The 17129-nt window shown below is 35.6% G+C and overlaps 1 protein-coding gene and 1 non-coding gene across 2 annotated transcripts in view; one reads left to right on the forward strand and one right to left on the reverse strand.

The window, feature by feature from the left end:
* The window catches only part of LOC110268944 (protein LNK1-like), a 33563-nt gene extending 22222 nt beyond the window's left edge, over positions 1-11341 (forward strand). The window contains exon 3 of the mRNA XM_088504419.1: positions 11191-11341. Within this exon, the coding sequence (XP_088360545.1) occupies positions 11191-11341 (151 nt within the window). The remainder of the gene's footprint in view (positions 1-11190) is intronic.
* LOC148575043 (small nucleolar RNA R71) lies at positions 5498-5605 on the reverse strand. The gene has a single exon (XR_015905886.1). It is a non-coding gene; the product is annotated as a small nucleolar RNA R71 (small nucleolar RNA).
* Positions 11342-17129: the final 5788 nt, after the last annotated feature.

Below are 17129 nucleotides of genomic sequence, written 5' to 3' on the forward strand. Positions count from 1 at the left end.
TTAACACCAAACTTAAAAATTGACTCAAGACTCAAACAAGAAACATGAAATATTTTTTATTTTTTATGATTTTATAATTTTTTTGGTTTTTTCAAAAATTAATGTGAAAAAGAAAAATAAGAATTCCAAAATTTTTAATATGAATTCCAGGAATCTTGCATTCTTAGTCTAAAGCTCCAATCTGAGGGTTAGACATGGCTTAATAGCCAGTCAAGCTTTAGCATGTAAATCAAGTGGATCAGGAACAGCAGTAGGTAGATCAGTAACAACTAGCTTGCTCTTGATAATGTTGGGTTGGAAGCCCCAGTCTAAATGAATTTAGACATGGCTTTACAGCCAGTCAGGCTTCAACATGCTTCATGAAACTCCAGAATTCATTCTTAAAAATTCTGAAGAACATAATAAAAATTTTTTGAAAAGATTTTTTTTTTCGAAAATAAAGGAAAAAAAATTTTTTTGAAAGATTTTTGAAAAATTTTTAAAAATAAAACAAAAAGAAAATTACCTAATCTGAGCAACAAGATGAACCGTCAGTTGTCCAAACTCGAACAATCCCCGGCAACGACGCCAAAAACTTGGTGCACGAAATTGTGATCTCAGGCAAAGGCGCCAAAAACTTTGTACACACGTCTTAATAAATCGTTTTTCATTCACAACTTCGATACAACTGACCAGCAAGTGCACTGGATCGTCCAAGTAATAAAACCTTACGTGAGTAAGGGTCGATCCCAAGGAGATTGTTGGTATGAAGCAAGCTATGGTCATCTTGTAAATCTCAGTCAGGCAGATATCAGATGGTTATGGAGTTGTCGAAAATTAATATTAAATAAACAGAAAATAAAGATAGAAATACTTATGTAATTCATTGGTGAGAATTTCAGATACGCGTATAGAGATGCTTTCGTTCTTCTGAACTTCTGCTTTCCTGTTGTCTTCATCCAATCAGTCCTACTCCTTTCCATGGCTAGCTTTATGTAAGGACATCACCATTGTCAATGGCTACTTTTCATCCTCTCTGTGAAAATGGTCTGATGCGCTGTCACTGCATGGCTAATCATCTGGAGGCATCACCGCGGTCAATGGCTGCATCCTATCCTCTTGTGAAAATGGTCCAAATGCTCTGTCACAGCACGGCTAATCATCTGAGGTTCTCGATCATACTGGAATAGGATTCACCCTCCTTTTGCGTCTGTCACTACGCCCAGCACTCGCGAGTTTGAAGCTCATCACAGTCATTCAATCCCAGAATCCTACTCGGAATACCACAGACAAGGTTTAGACTTTCCGGACTCTCATGAATGCCGCCATCAATCTAGCTTATACCACGAAGATTCTGATTAAGAGATCCAAGAGATAATCATCCAATCTAAGGTGGAACGGAAGTGGTTGTCAGTCACGCGTTCGTGGGAGAATGATGATGATTGTCACGTTTATCACATTCATGTTGAAGTGCGAATGAATATCTTAGAAGCGGAATAAGTTGAATTGAATAGAAAAACAGTAGTACTTTGCATTAATTCATGAGGAACAGCAGAGCTCCACACCTTAATCTATGGAGTGTAGAAACTCTACCGTTAAAAATACATAAGTGAAAGGTTCAGGCATGGCCGAATGCCCAGCCCCCATGATCTAAGAACTAAACGTCCCAAGATGATCAAAAGATGTCTAATACAATAGTAAAAAGTCCTATTTATACTAAACTAGCTACTAGGGTTTACAGAAGTAAGTAATTGATGCATAAATCCACTTTCGGGGCCCACTTGGTGTGTGCTTGGGCTGAGCTTGAATGTTACACGTGCAGAGGCTCTTTCTGGAGTTGAACGCCAGGTTGTAACGTGTTTCTGGCGTTCAACTCTGGTTCGTGACGTGTTTCTGGCGTTTAACTCTAGACAGCAGCGTAGAACTGGCGTTCAATGCCCTTTTACATCGTCTAAACTTGGCCAAAATATAGAGTATTATATATTGTTGGAAAGCCCTGGATGTCTACTTTCCAACGCAATTGGAAGCGCGCCATTTTGAGTTCTGTAGCTCCAGAAAATCCACTTTGAGTGCAGGGAGGTCAGAATCCAACAGCATCAGCAGTCCTTCTTCAATCTCTGAATCTGATTTTTGCTCAAGTCCCTCAATTTCAGCTAGAAAATACCTGAAATCACAGAAAAACACACAAACTCATAGTAAAGTCCAGAAATATGAATTTAACATAAAAACTAATAAAAACATCCCTAAAAGTAACTAGATTCTACTAAAAATAAACTAAAAACAATGCCAAAAAGCGTATAAATTATCCGCTCATCAGCTAGATTGATGGCGGCATTCATGAGAGTCTGGAAAGTCTAAACCTTGTCTGTGGTATTCCAAGTAGGGCTCTGGGATTGAATAACTGTGACGAACTTCAAACTCGCGAGTGCTGGGCGTAGTGACAGACGCAAAAGGAGGGTGAATCCTATTCCAGTATGATCAAGAACCTCAGATGATTAGCCGTGCTATGACAGAGCATTTTGGACCATTTTCACAAGAGGATAGGATGCAGCCATTGACCGCGGTGATGCCTCCAGATGATTAGCCATGCAGTGACAGCGCATCGGACCATTTTTCAGAGAGGATTAAAAGTAGCCATTGACAATGGTGATGTCCTTACATAAAGCCAGCCATAGAAAGGAGTAGGACTGATTGGATGAAGACAGCAGGAAAGCAGAAGTTCAGAGGGACGAAAGCATCTCTATACCTTTATCTGAAATTCTCACCAATGATATACATAAGTATTTCTATCTTTATTTTCTGTTTATTTAATATTAATTTTCGAAAACTCCATAACCATTTGATATCCGCCTGACTGAGCATAGCTTGCTTCATACCAACAATCTTCGTGGGATCGACCCTTACTCACGTAAGGTTTTATTACTTGGACGACCCAGTGCACTTGCTGGTTAGTTGTATCGAAGTTGTGAATGAAAAACGATTTCTTAAGACGTGCGTACAGAGTTTTTGGCGCCGTTGCCTGAGATCACAATTTTGTGCACCAAGTTTTTGGCGCCGTTGCCGGGGATTGTTCGAGTTTGGACAACTGACGGTTCATCTTGTTGCTCAGATTAGGTAATTTTTTTTTTGTTTTATTTTCAAAAAATTTTTCAAAAATCTATCAGAAATTTTTCTTTTGTTTTCGAAAAAATAAATAAATAAATAAATAATAAAATATATTTTCAAAAAAAAAATTTCAAAAATCTTTCAAAAATTCCTCATCTGTTTTCGAAAATTATTCTAAATTTTTAAGAATGAATTCTAGAGTTTCATGAAAAATGTTGGAGCCTGGCTGGCTGTAAAGCCATGTCTAATTCTTTTGGATAGGGGCTTCCAACCATCAGCATAGATGCAATTAATTTGATAAGTAATGAGCAGTATGTTCTGATGTTACATGCTAAAGCTTGGCTGGCTATTAAGCCATACCTAACCCTCAGATTGGAGCTTTAGACTAAGAGTACAAAGATTCCTGGAATTCATATTAAAAATTTGGGAATCCTTATTTTTATTTCACAAATAATTTTCGAAAAATACAAAAAAAAATTATAAAATCATAAAAATAAAAAAATATTTTGTGTTTCTTGTTTGAGTCTTGAGTCAATTTTTAAGTTTGGTGTCAATTGCATACTCATCTTGCATTTTTTGAAAATTGCATTCATGCATTGCATTCATCATGATCTTCAAGTTGTTCTTGGTAAATCTTCTTGATTGATCTTCATATTATATTGTTTTGTGTTGTATGGTATTTTTCATATGCATTCTTGAATTCTTAGTGTCTAAGCATTAAATATTTCTAAGTTTGATGTCTTGCATATTTTCTTTGCATATAAAATTTTCAAAAATAAGTTCTTGATGTTCATCATGATCTTCAAAGTGTTCTTGGTGTTCATCTTGACATTCATAGCATTCTTGCATGCATTCATTGTTTTGATCTAAAAATTTTCATGCATTGCATCATTTTCATGTTTTTCTCTCTCTTCATAAAAATTCAAAAAAAATCAAAAAAATATCTTTCCCTTTTTCCTCTCATAAAATTCGAAAATTTGAGTTGACTTTTTTAAAAATTTTAAAATCTAGTTATTTTCTATGAGTCAAATCAAATTTTCAAATTTTATCTTTTTCAAAATCTTTTTCAAAAATCAAATCTTTTTCATTTTTCTTAGTTATTTGCGAAAATTTTAAAAATATTTTTCAAAAATCTTTTTCTTATCTTTACCACATAATTTTCGAAAATAAGATCATCAATTAATGTTTTGATTCAAAAATATCAAGTTTGTTACTTACTTGTTAAGAAAGATTCAAACTTTAAGTTCTAGAATCATATCTTGTGATTTCTTGTGAGTCAAGTCATTAATTGTGATTTTAAAATTCAAATATTTTTCAAAACTAATCTCAATCATATCTTTTCAAAAATATCTTTCTATCTTATCTTTTTCAAAATCATATATTTTTCAAAAATTTGATTTTAAAATATCTTTTCTAACTTCTTATCTTCTTATCTTTTCAAAATTGATTTTCAAATTTGTTTCAACTAACTAACTAACTTTTTGTTTGTTTCTTATCTTTTTCAAAACCACCTAACTAACTCTCTCTCTCTAATTTTCGAAAATATCCCCCCTTTTTCGAAAATTCTTTTTAATTAACTAATTGTTTCAAAATTCAATTTTAATTTATTTCTTCTTTTAATTTTCGAAAATCACTAACCTTTTTTCAAAAATAATTTTCGAAAATTCTCTTTCTCTCTCATCCCCTTCTATTTATTTATTCATCTACTAACACTTCATCTCACCCAAATTCGAACCCCTTCTTCCATCTGTGTTCGAATTTTCTCTTCTTTCCTTCTTTACATTACATTCTTTTCTTCTTCTACTCACAACAAGGGAACCTCTATACTTGGGTAAAAAGGATCCCTATTATTATTATTTTTCTGTTCCCTCTTTTTCATATGAGCAGGATCAAGGACAAGAATATTCTTGTTGAAGCAGATCCAGAACCTGAAAGGACTCTGAAGAGGAAACTAAGAGAAGCTAAATTACAACAATCCAGCAAGCACCTTTCAGAAATTTTCGAACAAGAAGAGGAGATGGCAGCTGAAAATAATAATAATGCAAGGAGGATGCTTGGTGACTTTACTGCACCTAATTTCAATTTACATGGAAGAATCATCTCCATCCCTACCATTGGAGCAAAAAATTTTGAGCTGAAACCCCAATTAGTTTCTCTGATGCAGCAGAACTGCAAGTTTTATGGACTTCCATCTGAAGATCCTTTTCAGTTCTTAACTGAATTTTTGCAGATCTGTGATACTATTAAGACTAATGGAGTAGATCCTGAAGTCTACAGACTCATGCTTTTCCCTTTTGCTGTGAGAGACAGAGCTAGAATATGGTTGGACTCTCAACCTAAGGATAGCCTGAACTCTTGGGATAAGCTGCTCAAGGCTTTCTTAGCCAAGTTCTTTCCTCCTCAAAAGCTGAGTAAGCTTAGAGTGGATGTTCAAACCTTCAGACAGAAAAAAGGTGAATCCCTCTATGAAGCTTGGGAGAGATACAAGCAACTGACCAAAAAGTGTCCTTCTGACATGCTTTCAGAATGGACCATCCTGGATATATTCTATGATGGTCTGTCTGAACTAGCTAAGATGTCATTGGATACTTCTACAGGTGAATCCATTCACCTAAAGAAAACGCCTGCAGAAGCTCAAGAACTCATTAACATGGTTGCTAATAACCAGTTCATGTACACTTCTAAGAGGAATCCTGTGAGTAATGGGACGCCTCAGAAGAAGGGAGTTCTTGAAATTGATACTCTGAATGCCATATTGGCTCAGAATAAAATATTGACTCAGCAAGTTAATATGATTTCTCAGAGTCTGAATGGAATGCAAGCTGCATCCAACAGTACTCAAGAGGCATCTTCTGAAGAAGAGGCCTATGATCCTGAGAACCCTGCAATAGCAGAGGTAAATTACTTAGGTGAACCTTATGGAAACACCTATAACTCATCATGGAGAAATCACCCAAATTTCTCATGGAAGGATCAACAAAAGCCTCAACAAGGCTTTAATAATGGTGGAAGAAACAGGTTTAGCAATAGCAAGCCTTTTCCATCATCCACTCAGCAACAGACAGAGAACTTTGAACAAAATACTTCTAATTTAGCAAACTTAGTCTCTGATCTATCTAAGGCCACTGTGAGTTTCATGAATGAAACAAGGTCCTCCATTAGAAATTTGGAAGCACAAGTGGGCCAGCTGAGTAAGAAGATCACTGAAACTCCTCCTAGTGCTCTCCCAAGTAATACAGAAGAAAATCCAAAAGGAGAGTGCAAGGCCATTGATATAACCATCATGGCCGAATCCAAAGAGGAAGGGGAGGACGTGAATCCCAAGGAGGAAGACCTCCTGGGACGTCCAGTGATCAATAAAGAGTATCCCTTTGAGGAACCAAAGGAATCTGAGGCTCATCTAGAGACCATAGAGATTCCATTGAACCTCCTTACGCCCTTCATGAGCTCTAATGAGTATTCTTCTTCTGAAGAGAATGAGGATGTTACTGAAGAGCAAGTTGCCAAGTTCCTTGGTGCAATCATGAAGCTCAATGCCAATTTATTTAGTAATGAGACTTGGGGAGATGAACCTCCCTTGTTTACCAATGAATTAAATGCATTGGATCAACTGAGATTGCCTCAAAAGAAACAGGATCCTGGAAAGTTCTTGATACCTTGTACCATAGGCACCATGACCTTTGAGAAGGCTCTATGTGACCTTGGGTCAGGGATAAACCTCATGCCCCTCTCTATAATAGAGAAACTGGGAATCTTTGGGGTGCAAGCTGCTGAAATCTCATTAGAGATGGCAGACAATTCAAGAAAACAGGCTTATGGACAAGTAGAGAACATATTAGTAAAGGTTGAAGGCCTTTACATCTCTGCTGATTTCATAATCCTTGATATTGGGAAGGATGAGGATGAATCCATCATCCTTGGAAGACCCTTCCTAGCCACAGCAAGAGCTGTGATTGATGTTGACAGAGGTGAACTAGTCCTTCAATTGAATGAGGACTCCCTTGTGTTTAAAACTCAAGGTCATCCTTCTGTAAACATGGAAAAGAGGCACAGTAAGCTTCTCTCAAAACAGAGTCAACTAGAGCCCCCACAGTCAAACTCTAAGTTTGGTGTTGGAAAGTCTCAACAATGCTCTGAACATCTGTGAGGCTCCATGAGAGCCCACAGTCAAGCTATTGACATTAAAGAAGCGCTTGTTGGGAGGCAACCCAATTTTTATTTATCTAATTTATTTTCATTCTTGTTGTTCTTTCATGTTTTATTAGGTTCACGATCATGTGGAGTCACAAAATAAATATAAAAATTGAAAACAGAATCAAAAACAGCAAAAGAAAAATCACACCCTGGAGGAGGATCTTAAACGCTAGTAAGGAGCATCTGTCTGGTATTCAACACCAAAACAGAGCATGTTTCTGGCGTTGAACGCCAGAAACAAGCAGCATCCTGGCGTTCAGACGCCAGAAATGCACAGTGAGGAAAGCTGGCACTGAACGCCAGAAACAAGCATCTGGCTGGCGTTCAACGCCAGAAATATGCTGCATCTGGGCGCTGAACGCCTAGAACAAGCATCAATTCGGCGTTTAAATGCCAGAATTGTATGCAATGGCGTTTTACATGCCTAATGGGTGCAGGGATGTAAATCCTTGACACCTCAGGATCTGTGGACACCACAGGATCATCTCAGGATCTGTGAATCTCATAGGATCCCAACCCACCTCACCCTCTCTCTCTCCATTCATGGTCATCCCTTCTGTTTTCCATTCACTACTCACATCCATACACACATCCTTCCATCTCCTTCATACCCTCTTCTTCTTCTTCTATTCTTTCTTCTTTTGCTCGAGGGCGAGCAACATTCTAAGTTTGGTGTGGTAAAAGCATAAGCTTTTTGTTTTTCCATTACCATTGATGGCACCTAAGACTGGAGAAACCTCTAGAAAAGGGGAAGGGAAGACAAAGGCTTCCACCTCCGAGTCATGGGAGATGGAAAGATTCATCTCAAGGGTCTATAGCTCAGTGGTAGAACATGTGGCTGCAAATCAAGAGATCCCTGAGATACCTCAAGGGATGCACTTCCCTCCACATAATTATTGGAAGCAACTGAGAATAGGAATACCAAAAATCACTAGGGATCAAGCCACAAAGGCAAGGAAGAGACATAGAAGAGCTCAAGGATATCATTGGTTCCTCAAGAAGGAAACGCCACCATCACTAAGGTGGACTCATTCCTTGTTCTTACTTTCTCTGTTTTTCGTTTTCTTTATGTTAAGTGCTTATCAATTTTTGTGTCTTCATCACATGATCATTAGTATTTAGTAACTATGTCTTAAAGTTATGAATGTCCTATGAATCCATCACCTCTCTTAAATGAAAAATGTTTTAATTCAAAAGAACAAGAAGTACATGAGTTTCGAATTTATCCTTGAACTTAGTTTAATTATATTGATGTGGTGACAATGCTTCTTGTTTTCTGAATGAATGCTTGAACAGTGCATATGTCTTTTGAAGTTGTTGTTTAAGAATGTTAAATATGTTAGCTCTTGAAAGAATGATGACAAGGAGATATGTTATTTGATAATCTGAAAAATCATAAAAATGATTCTTGAAGCAAGAAAAAGCAGCAAAGAACAAAGCTTGCAGAAAAAAAAATAGCGAAAAAAAAAAAGAGAGAGCAAAAGCAAGCAAAAAAAGCCAAAAGCTCTTAAAACCAAAAGGCAAGAGCAAAAAGCCAATAACCCTTAAAACCAAAAGGCAAGGGTAAATAAAAAGGATCCCAAGGCTTTGAGCATCAGTGGATAGGAGGGCCTAAAGGAATAAAATCCTGGCCTAAGCGGCTAAACCAAGCTGTCACTAACCATGTGCTTGTGGCGTGAAGGTGTCAAGTGAAAACTTGAGACTGAGCGGTTAAAGTCAAGGTCCAAAGCAAAAAAAGAGTGTGCTTAAGAACCCTGGACACCTCTAATTGGGGACTTTAGCAAAGCTGAGTCACAATCTGAAAAGGTTCACCCAATTATGTGTCTGTGGCATTTATGTATCCGGTGGTAATACTGGAAATCAAAGTGCTTAGGGCCACGGCCAAGACTCATAAAGTAGCTGTGTTCAAGAATCAACATACTGAACTAGGAGAATCAATAACACTATCTGAACTCTGAGTTCCTATAGATGCCAATCATTCTGAACCTCAATGGATAAAGTGAGATGCCAAAACTATTCAAGAGGCAAAAAGCTACAAGTCCCGCTCATCTGATTGGAGCTATGTTTCATTGATAGTTTGGAATTTATAGTATATTCTCTTATTTTTATCCTATTTGATTTTCAGTTGCTTGGGGACAAGCAACAATTTAAGTTTGGTGTTGTGATGAGCGGATAATTTATACGCTTTTTGGCATTGTTTTTAGTATGTTTTTAGTAGGATCTAGTTACTTTTAGGGATGTTTTTATTAGTTTTATGTTAAATTCACATTTTTGGACTTTACTATGAGTTTGTGTGTTTTTCTGTGATTTCAGGTATTTTCTGGCTGAAATTGAGGGACTTAAGCAAAAATCAAATTCAGAGGTTGAAGAAGGACTGCTGATGTTGTTGGATTCTGACCGCCCTGCACTCAAAGTGGATTTTCTGGAGCTACAGAACTCAAAATGGCACGATTTTAATTGCGTTAGAAAGTAGACATCCAGGGCTTTCCAGCAATATATAATAGTCTATACTTTGGCCGAGTTTAGACGACGCAAAAGGGCGTTGAACGCCAGTTCTACGCTGTTGTCTAGAGTTAAACGCCAGAAACACGTCACAAAACAGAGTTGAACGCCAAAAACACGTTACAACTTGGCGTTCAACTCCAGAAAGAGCCTCTGCACGTGTAACATTCAAACTCAGCCCAAGCACACACCAAGTGGGCCCCGGAAGTGGATTTATGCATCAATTACTTACTTCTGTAAACCCTAGTAACTAGTTTAGTATAAATAGGACTTTTTACTATTGTATTAGACATCTTATGATTTTCAGTTCATCTTAGGATCATAGTGATCTCGTTTGGGGGCTGGCCATTCGGCCATGCCTGAACCTTTCACTTATGTATCTTCAAACGGTAGAGTTTCTACACTCCATAGATTAAGGTGTGGAGCTCTGCTGTTCCTCATGAATTAATGCAAAGTACTACTGTTTTTCTATTCAATTCAACTTATTCCGCTTCTAAGATATTCATTCGCACTTCAACATGAATGTGATGAACGTGACAATCATCATCATTCCCCCACGAACGCGTGCTTGACAACCACTTCCGTTCCACCTTAGATTGGATGATTATCTCTTGGATCTCTTAATCAGAATCTTCGTGGTATAAGCTAGATTGATGGCGGCATTCATGAGAGTCCGGAAAGTCTAAACCTTGTCTATGTTATTCCGAGTAGGGCTCTGGGATTGAATGACTGTGACGAACTTCAAACTCGCGAGTGCTAGGCGTAGTGACAGACGCAAAAGGAGGGTGAATTCTATTCCAGTATGATCGAGAACCTCAGATGATTAGCCGTACTGTGACAGAGCATTTGGACCATTTTCACAAGAGGATAGGATGCAGCCATTGACCACGGTGATGCCTCCAGATGATTAGCCATGCAGTGACAGCGCATCGGACCATTTTCCAGAGAGGATTAAAAGTAGCCATTGACAATGGTGATGTCCTTACATAAAGCCAGCCATAGAAAGGAGTAGGACTGATTGGATGAAGACAACAGGAAAGCAGAAGTTCAGAGGGACGAAAGCATCTCTATACCTTTATCTGAAATTCTCACCAATGATATACATAAGTATTTCTATCTTTATTTTCTGTTTATTTAATATTAATTTTTGAAAACTCCATAACCATTTGATATCCGCCTGATTGAGATTTACAAGATGACCATAGCTTGCTTCATACCAACAATCTCCGTGGAATCGACCCTTACTCACGTAAGGTTTTATTACTTGGACGACCCAGTGCACTTGCTGGTTAGTTGTATCGAAGTTGTGAATGAAAAATGATTTATTAAGATGTGCGTACAGAGTTTTTGGCGCCGTTGCCTGAGATCACAATTTCGTGCACCATAAGTATAACCTGCAACTTCATTCAGGTGTATGGGATTCATGGATATGGAAACTGACACAAACTCCTTGGATCGATCTATAGCACACTTACTGTTTCATAGGCCCCATGATCAATCAATGTCACATCCTTATGATACTATACCTTTCAAATCTAGTGCCACGGTATGCTTTCATTAATTCTTAACATGTTTAAATGAATGAAGTAGAATATAATCGTTTGATCCTTGCTTCATTTTCTTTATTCAATTATTTTTCTATGCTTTCTGTAGTGGTTATCACTCATCCACTCCTCCAAAAATTATTGTGGCACGCAGAAGAAACCCAGAGGTCTTAGCAGAACAAGCCGCCAGGAGAAAGAGAAAACGTTGAATGGATCTTAGAAGAATTGAACAACTAATGTTCAGTCTGTGCTCATGTATCTCCTTGTAAACCAGTGTTGCTTGGGGATTATACTTTGTTTATGTTTTGAATTATATTGACTTGTTTATTTATAGTACTTTTCTTTTAGTTTGATAATACGATGAATTTGTTTATTTTTTGAAAAATTATAAATATTTGAATAAAATTAGATAAAATTTGTATTAAATTTATATTTATTTTGTATGAAAACTAGTCTATTTTGTAATTAGAAAATTAAAAAAAATCTATTTTACCTTACTGAAGGATTTACAGACGAATTTTCTATCTGTAATCAGAATGTGAGATGATTTTCCAAAGTTCAAATTACAGATGGAAAATCTGTCGAAAAATCCATCTGAAAATCCGTCTATAATTACAGACGGAAAATCCGTCAGAAAGTTCGTCGCCTTCGGGAAACGGATGGAGAATTTACAAAGGAAAAATCCGTCGATAACTGGTAAAAATTCGTTGATAATTTTCCGACTGAAAAAAAATCATTCGGTAAATAATTTTGGACGGGACTTTTACATAGGGACAAAATCCGTCAGTAATTTCGTCGGTAACCAAAAATCCGTCTGTAATAAAGACCAAATCTATCTGTAAATCTGTCAGTATTAATCCATTTTCTAGTTGTGAATTATGTAAAAAATAAAACATAGCAACTAAAATTAAATTTGTTAAGTAATTGAAGCTAAGTAGACCATGTTTGCAATTTATTTTAGTATTTAATTATTATTATTATTATTATTATCAATTGATATCAATATAAATGGGTCATCATTAACGTAACAACTTGCCACTAATAAAATTATTGCATAATGAATGAGGAATAGAGCTGTATCAATATAATTAAAATAATTAAAAATATTCCCAATTAATCATTAGTTTAATAATATATTAAATATTAATTTTATATAATTATAATAAAGATATTTTCTTAAATTAATATAATCATTCATTATTCGTTAAATGTTAATTATAATATAATTGTAATATTGTAATATAATTATAATAAAGATATTTTTCTAAAATAAATTTAGAAGAGAGAATAGTGCTTGCATTTGGGAGGGAAAAAGAGTTCATGAAGAATTGACACCTCACCTTTATTAGTTAGAGAAAAAACTCAATTTGTGTAGGTTAATACAAATTAACTACGTACCAATTAAGTTAAACTATTCATTTATTTGTTTCAATATATCAGCATGAGCAAGAAAATTGAAGTGATTGTTAGAAATTTTACGATCATCAACCGTATTTACTATACGTGACTCCATCTTAAAAGTTATTCTACACACGTGTGCAGTTGGAAGATAAATTTCGCTAGATACCTCAATCACAAAATTTGAGAAGACATACACCCTCCCCTCGATCAGTTCATTCTCAAACATCTTTACCAAATAACTCTTGATTGAACAATAAATTTTATCACTCTGTAAAACAAATTAAATATAAAAGCTATTAGCACTTATAAAGCTATTAAAAATATTTATAAACTGGACTTAACATCACTTGAAATAATCATGAAAAATAATCAACTAACATTATCATCCATTAGAACCATTTTTATGTAAGTCGTCTTGCTCTTGTCAAATTTGAATAGGACTTTCCATAACCATATAATTCTTGCCTTTATTTTCCAAATTTTTTCATCACATAATCTATCATAGGTAATACTATTAATAGAATCGTAGCTAGTAGCCATTAGATATGAAAATAACATAATTGTAATATATAAAGAAGAATAGTTGTAATATATATTGAGGCAACAATTTAATTTAAATTAATCTAAAATTAATTTAATCAAATATATAAAGAAGAATCGTAGCTAGTAGCCAATAGTTGTAATATATAAATTGAGGCAACAATTTAAATTTAAATTAATCTAAAAATAATATTATTACTTAAATAATATTTAATCTGTTCGAACATTTAGAATTTGTGCAAATTCAGACCATCTCCTTGTTAAATAAGCTTCATTATCCGCTATCCATGCAATACTGCAAGGTATAGAATTGCCACACTGAGAAACTAAAGTGACCTTTATTCCCCTCAATGGCATTGCATTGATGCAAAAAAGGTCGGTAATTTCTGGAAAAAAAAATCACAATTTGTTATAAAATTATTTTAATTACGAAAAGCTTAAAATAAGAAAATTTGAATATATTATCAATCGTTGAAATTGCATCTCCGAGTTTGACACGAATTTACCAAAAACTGAACTTAAATTGAGGAAATTCAATCTCATTATGTGCTCCACTTCAAAGATTTTCGGGCAGGCGTAGAAAGTATCGACGAGATAGAACTTAAACTTGGCCTACAAAGCTCCGTGGAAACAATTCCTCAATCAAAACTCGAGCTCCTCCCAAGAAAATTAAATTTACCCATATTCCATTAGGTTGGTCATAATATATGAGTAGATCCAACCATCTTTCGGTAAAATAGAGTTTACTACTCCTTCGTTAGACTCTTACATCCATGTAATTAGAACCCAAATCAGTGAATACCACTTGAGATGGTATTTGATGGATGTGGTGCATCGTAAACGATTGCGGCAAAAGGCAATCGCACTGGAACATTAGACGAAAAGAATAAGTTGGAGTAAGAACAATTATTAAATTATCAAAAGAATAATATAATAGAATAAGTATATAAAAAATACCATAAAAAATTATAAATTGTACCTTAAAAAGATCAACTTCGATGAAAAATGAAGAATACATACTTATTCTATGAAGTAGCCAAAAAAGAATAATAAATTAAAAAAAGAGTAGACTCTCTGATTAACCGCTATTTTACGGTTTATTTTGTATTGAATTGAGTGGATTTTATCCATTATTATCACACTTATTCATATAATTCGCATGTTTTACATTTTCCTTCCTAATTTTGTACTATGATTGAAAACATGCTTCTTTGGCCTTAAATTTGCCCATTTTAATTCTCTCTTATTACCATTCGATGCCATAATATGTGTGTTAAGTGATTTCAGTTTTCCAGGGCAGAAATGGCTTAGAGGATAAAAAAGAAGCATGCAAAAGTGGAAGGAACACAAGAAATTGAAGTTTTGAGAAGCTGGTAGCGACGCGCACGCGTGGATGACGTGTACGCGTGACTTGTGCAGCAGACATACGACGCTCACGCGTGGCTGACGTCTACGCGTGACAAGGAATTTGTTCAGCGACGCATACACGTGGCTGACGCGTACGCGTGACAGAGCATCATGTGCTGTATTAAATAGAAAATGCTGGGGGCAATTTCTGGGCTGCTTTTGACCTAGTTTTAGGCCCGAAAACACTGCTTAGAGGCTGCTGAGTGGAGCTGGAAGGGGAATCAATCATTCACTTCTCATTCATTCACATTAGTTAGGTTTAGATATAGTTTTCTAGAGAGAGAGGTTCTCTCATCTCTCTAGGTTTTAGGGTTTTTAGGTTTAACTTTTCTCAAATTCAGATTTCTACCTTACTTTTATTTAGTTTTCTTCTACTTTTATTTGTTCTAGTACTTTGGTTTGTCTACTTCTATCATTGATTCCTTTATGTTGCCAATTTAGTTTATGAACTCTTTTGTTTCCTTTAATCTATGTTAATGCAATTTATGTTTTTAAGTTTATGATTGCTTCCTTTACTTTGTTGTTATTGTTTCTTCTTGCAATTGTTAGTCTTAGATTTTGCTATGTCTTGTTAGTTTTCCATGTTTTTATTTTATGCCTTCCAAGTGTTTAATAAAATGGTTGGTTGGATTTTACGTTAGATTTTTATGTTCTTAGCTTAGATTGAGTAAATTGGAGATTCTTGAATTATCAAAGTCTCTTGTTGGTTGGTGATTGAAAGTTCCTAGTTGGCTTAATCTTCACTAACTCTAGTCTTTGATTAGGACTTGTGAACTCAAGTTGAATTGCTCACTTGACTTACCTCAATTGTTAGAGATTAACTAAGTGAGACCAAAAGGTAATTACCATCACAAGTGACTATGATAATGGGGATAGGAATTCCAATTATCAATCCTTGCTAGGACTTTTCTTAATTGTTAGTTTACTTCCTTGTTGTTTACATTTATTGTTCCTTATTTCAAAAACCCAAAAATATACTTCCCCATAACCAATAATGAATACACTTCCCTGCAATTCTTTGAGAGACGACCCGAGGTTTAAATACTTCGGTTAATTTTATTGGGTTTGCTTAAGTGACAAACAAGTTAAACATTGACTGAGGTTTAGTTGTCGATTTAGAACTATACTTGCAACGCGAATTTTTGTGAAAATCTTTACTAACATTTTTCCTCTGACACTTTAATCATATACACTACTTCCTTTTATGTATATAAAAAAATATAGAAAATAAATAAATAAATAAATGAAAAAAAAAGAGGAAGCAATAAAAAGGGGACAAAATGCCCCAAGTGAAATAATTAAATTAATGCATATGATTTGTATTCAAAAGACATTAAGGTGCATGAATTTGTGACAAAAATAATCAATGGGTAGTAGGTTCTGCATTGTAATTACTTGGAATGTCTTAGGTTAGGTGAGAAGTTTAGGTTAATCAAGGATTCGGATTTTAGTCCACTTAACCAAATACATTCCTACCTTGATCCTAACCCCATTACAACCCTTAAAAGACCTCTTGATATGTATATTTGTGCATTGAATTGTGTTGATTGGTAGAAGAAAAGCAAGCCTTAGAAAGCAAGATTAGTAGAGAACCGAGAGAATCGACCCTTAAATACTTGAGTGATTAGAGTGTATACACTTCCAGTGAGGGTTCGATACTCAAGTCTTTGTTCCCGGCTTTCATGAGCTTTCTTCTTGCAAGTTTACTTGTTCTTTATTTTGAGATTTAAATTAGTGGAATTCACTTATGGTTGTTCATGGAGAATTTGTTTACTTTTAACCAAGTAGGTAGAAGCATTTTAGCATGTAGTTTCATTCACATAGATAGGTTGCATTGCATGAGTCTCACATTTTTCTCCTTCATTCTTTTGGTCTCCTTGAGCTTAGCATGAGGACATGCTAATGTTTAAGTGTGGGGAGATTTGATACACCACTATTTTATGATATATTTTGGACTGAATTGAGTGGGTTTTTGTCAACTAATCTCACACTTATCCATGTAAAATGCATGTTTTTCATCTCCTTCCTAATTTTGTGATATGGTTGAAAACATGCTTCCTAAACCTTAAAATTATTAATTTTTAATTCTCTTTTGTACCATTCGATGCCGTTATGTGTTTGTTAAGTTTTTTCAGGTTTACAGGGCATGAATGACTTAAAGGATGAAGAGGAAGCATGTTAAAATGGAAGGAACACAAGAAATTATGAAGTTAAGAAGCGAGGAGCGACGCGCACGCATGGCTGACGCGTGCGCGTGATTTGGAGCATCTTACAGTGACGCGTACGCGTGACTGACGCGTATGCGTGACCAGCGCAGGATTTCAGTGACGCGTATGCGTGGCCAACGCGTACGCGTGACAGAGCGTCACGTGCTGCACTTAACAGAACTCGCTGGGGACGATTTCTAGGCTGATTTGGACCCAGTTTCAAGCCCAAAATCACAGACTAGAGGCAAGG

The sequence above is a fragment of the Arachis ipaensis genome, chromosome B2 (genome assembly GCF_059453495.1).
Source record: "Arachis ipaensis isolate K30076 ecotype BB chromosome B2, ASM5945349v1, whole genome shotgun sequence".
Classification (NCBI taxonomy): domain Eukaryota; kingdom Viridiplantae; phylum Streptophyta; class Magnoliopsida; order Fabales; family Fabaceae; genus Arachis; species Arachis ipaensis.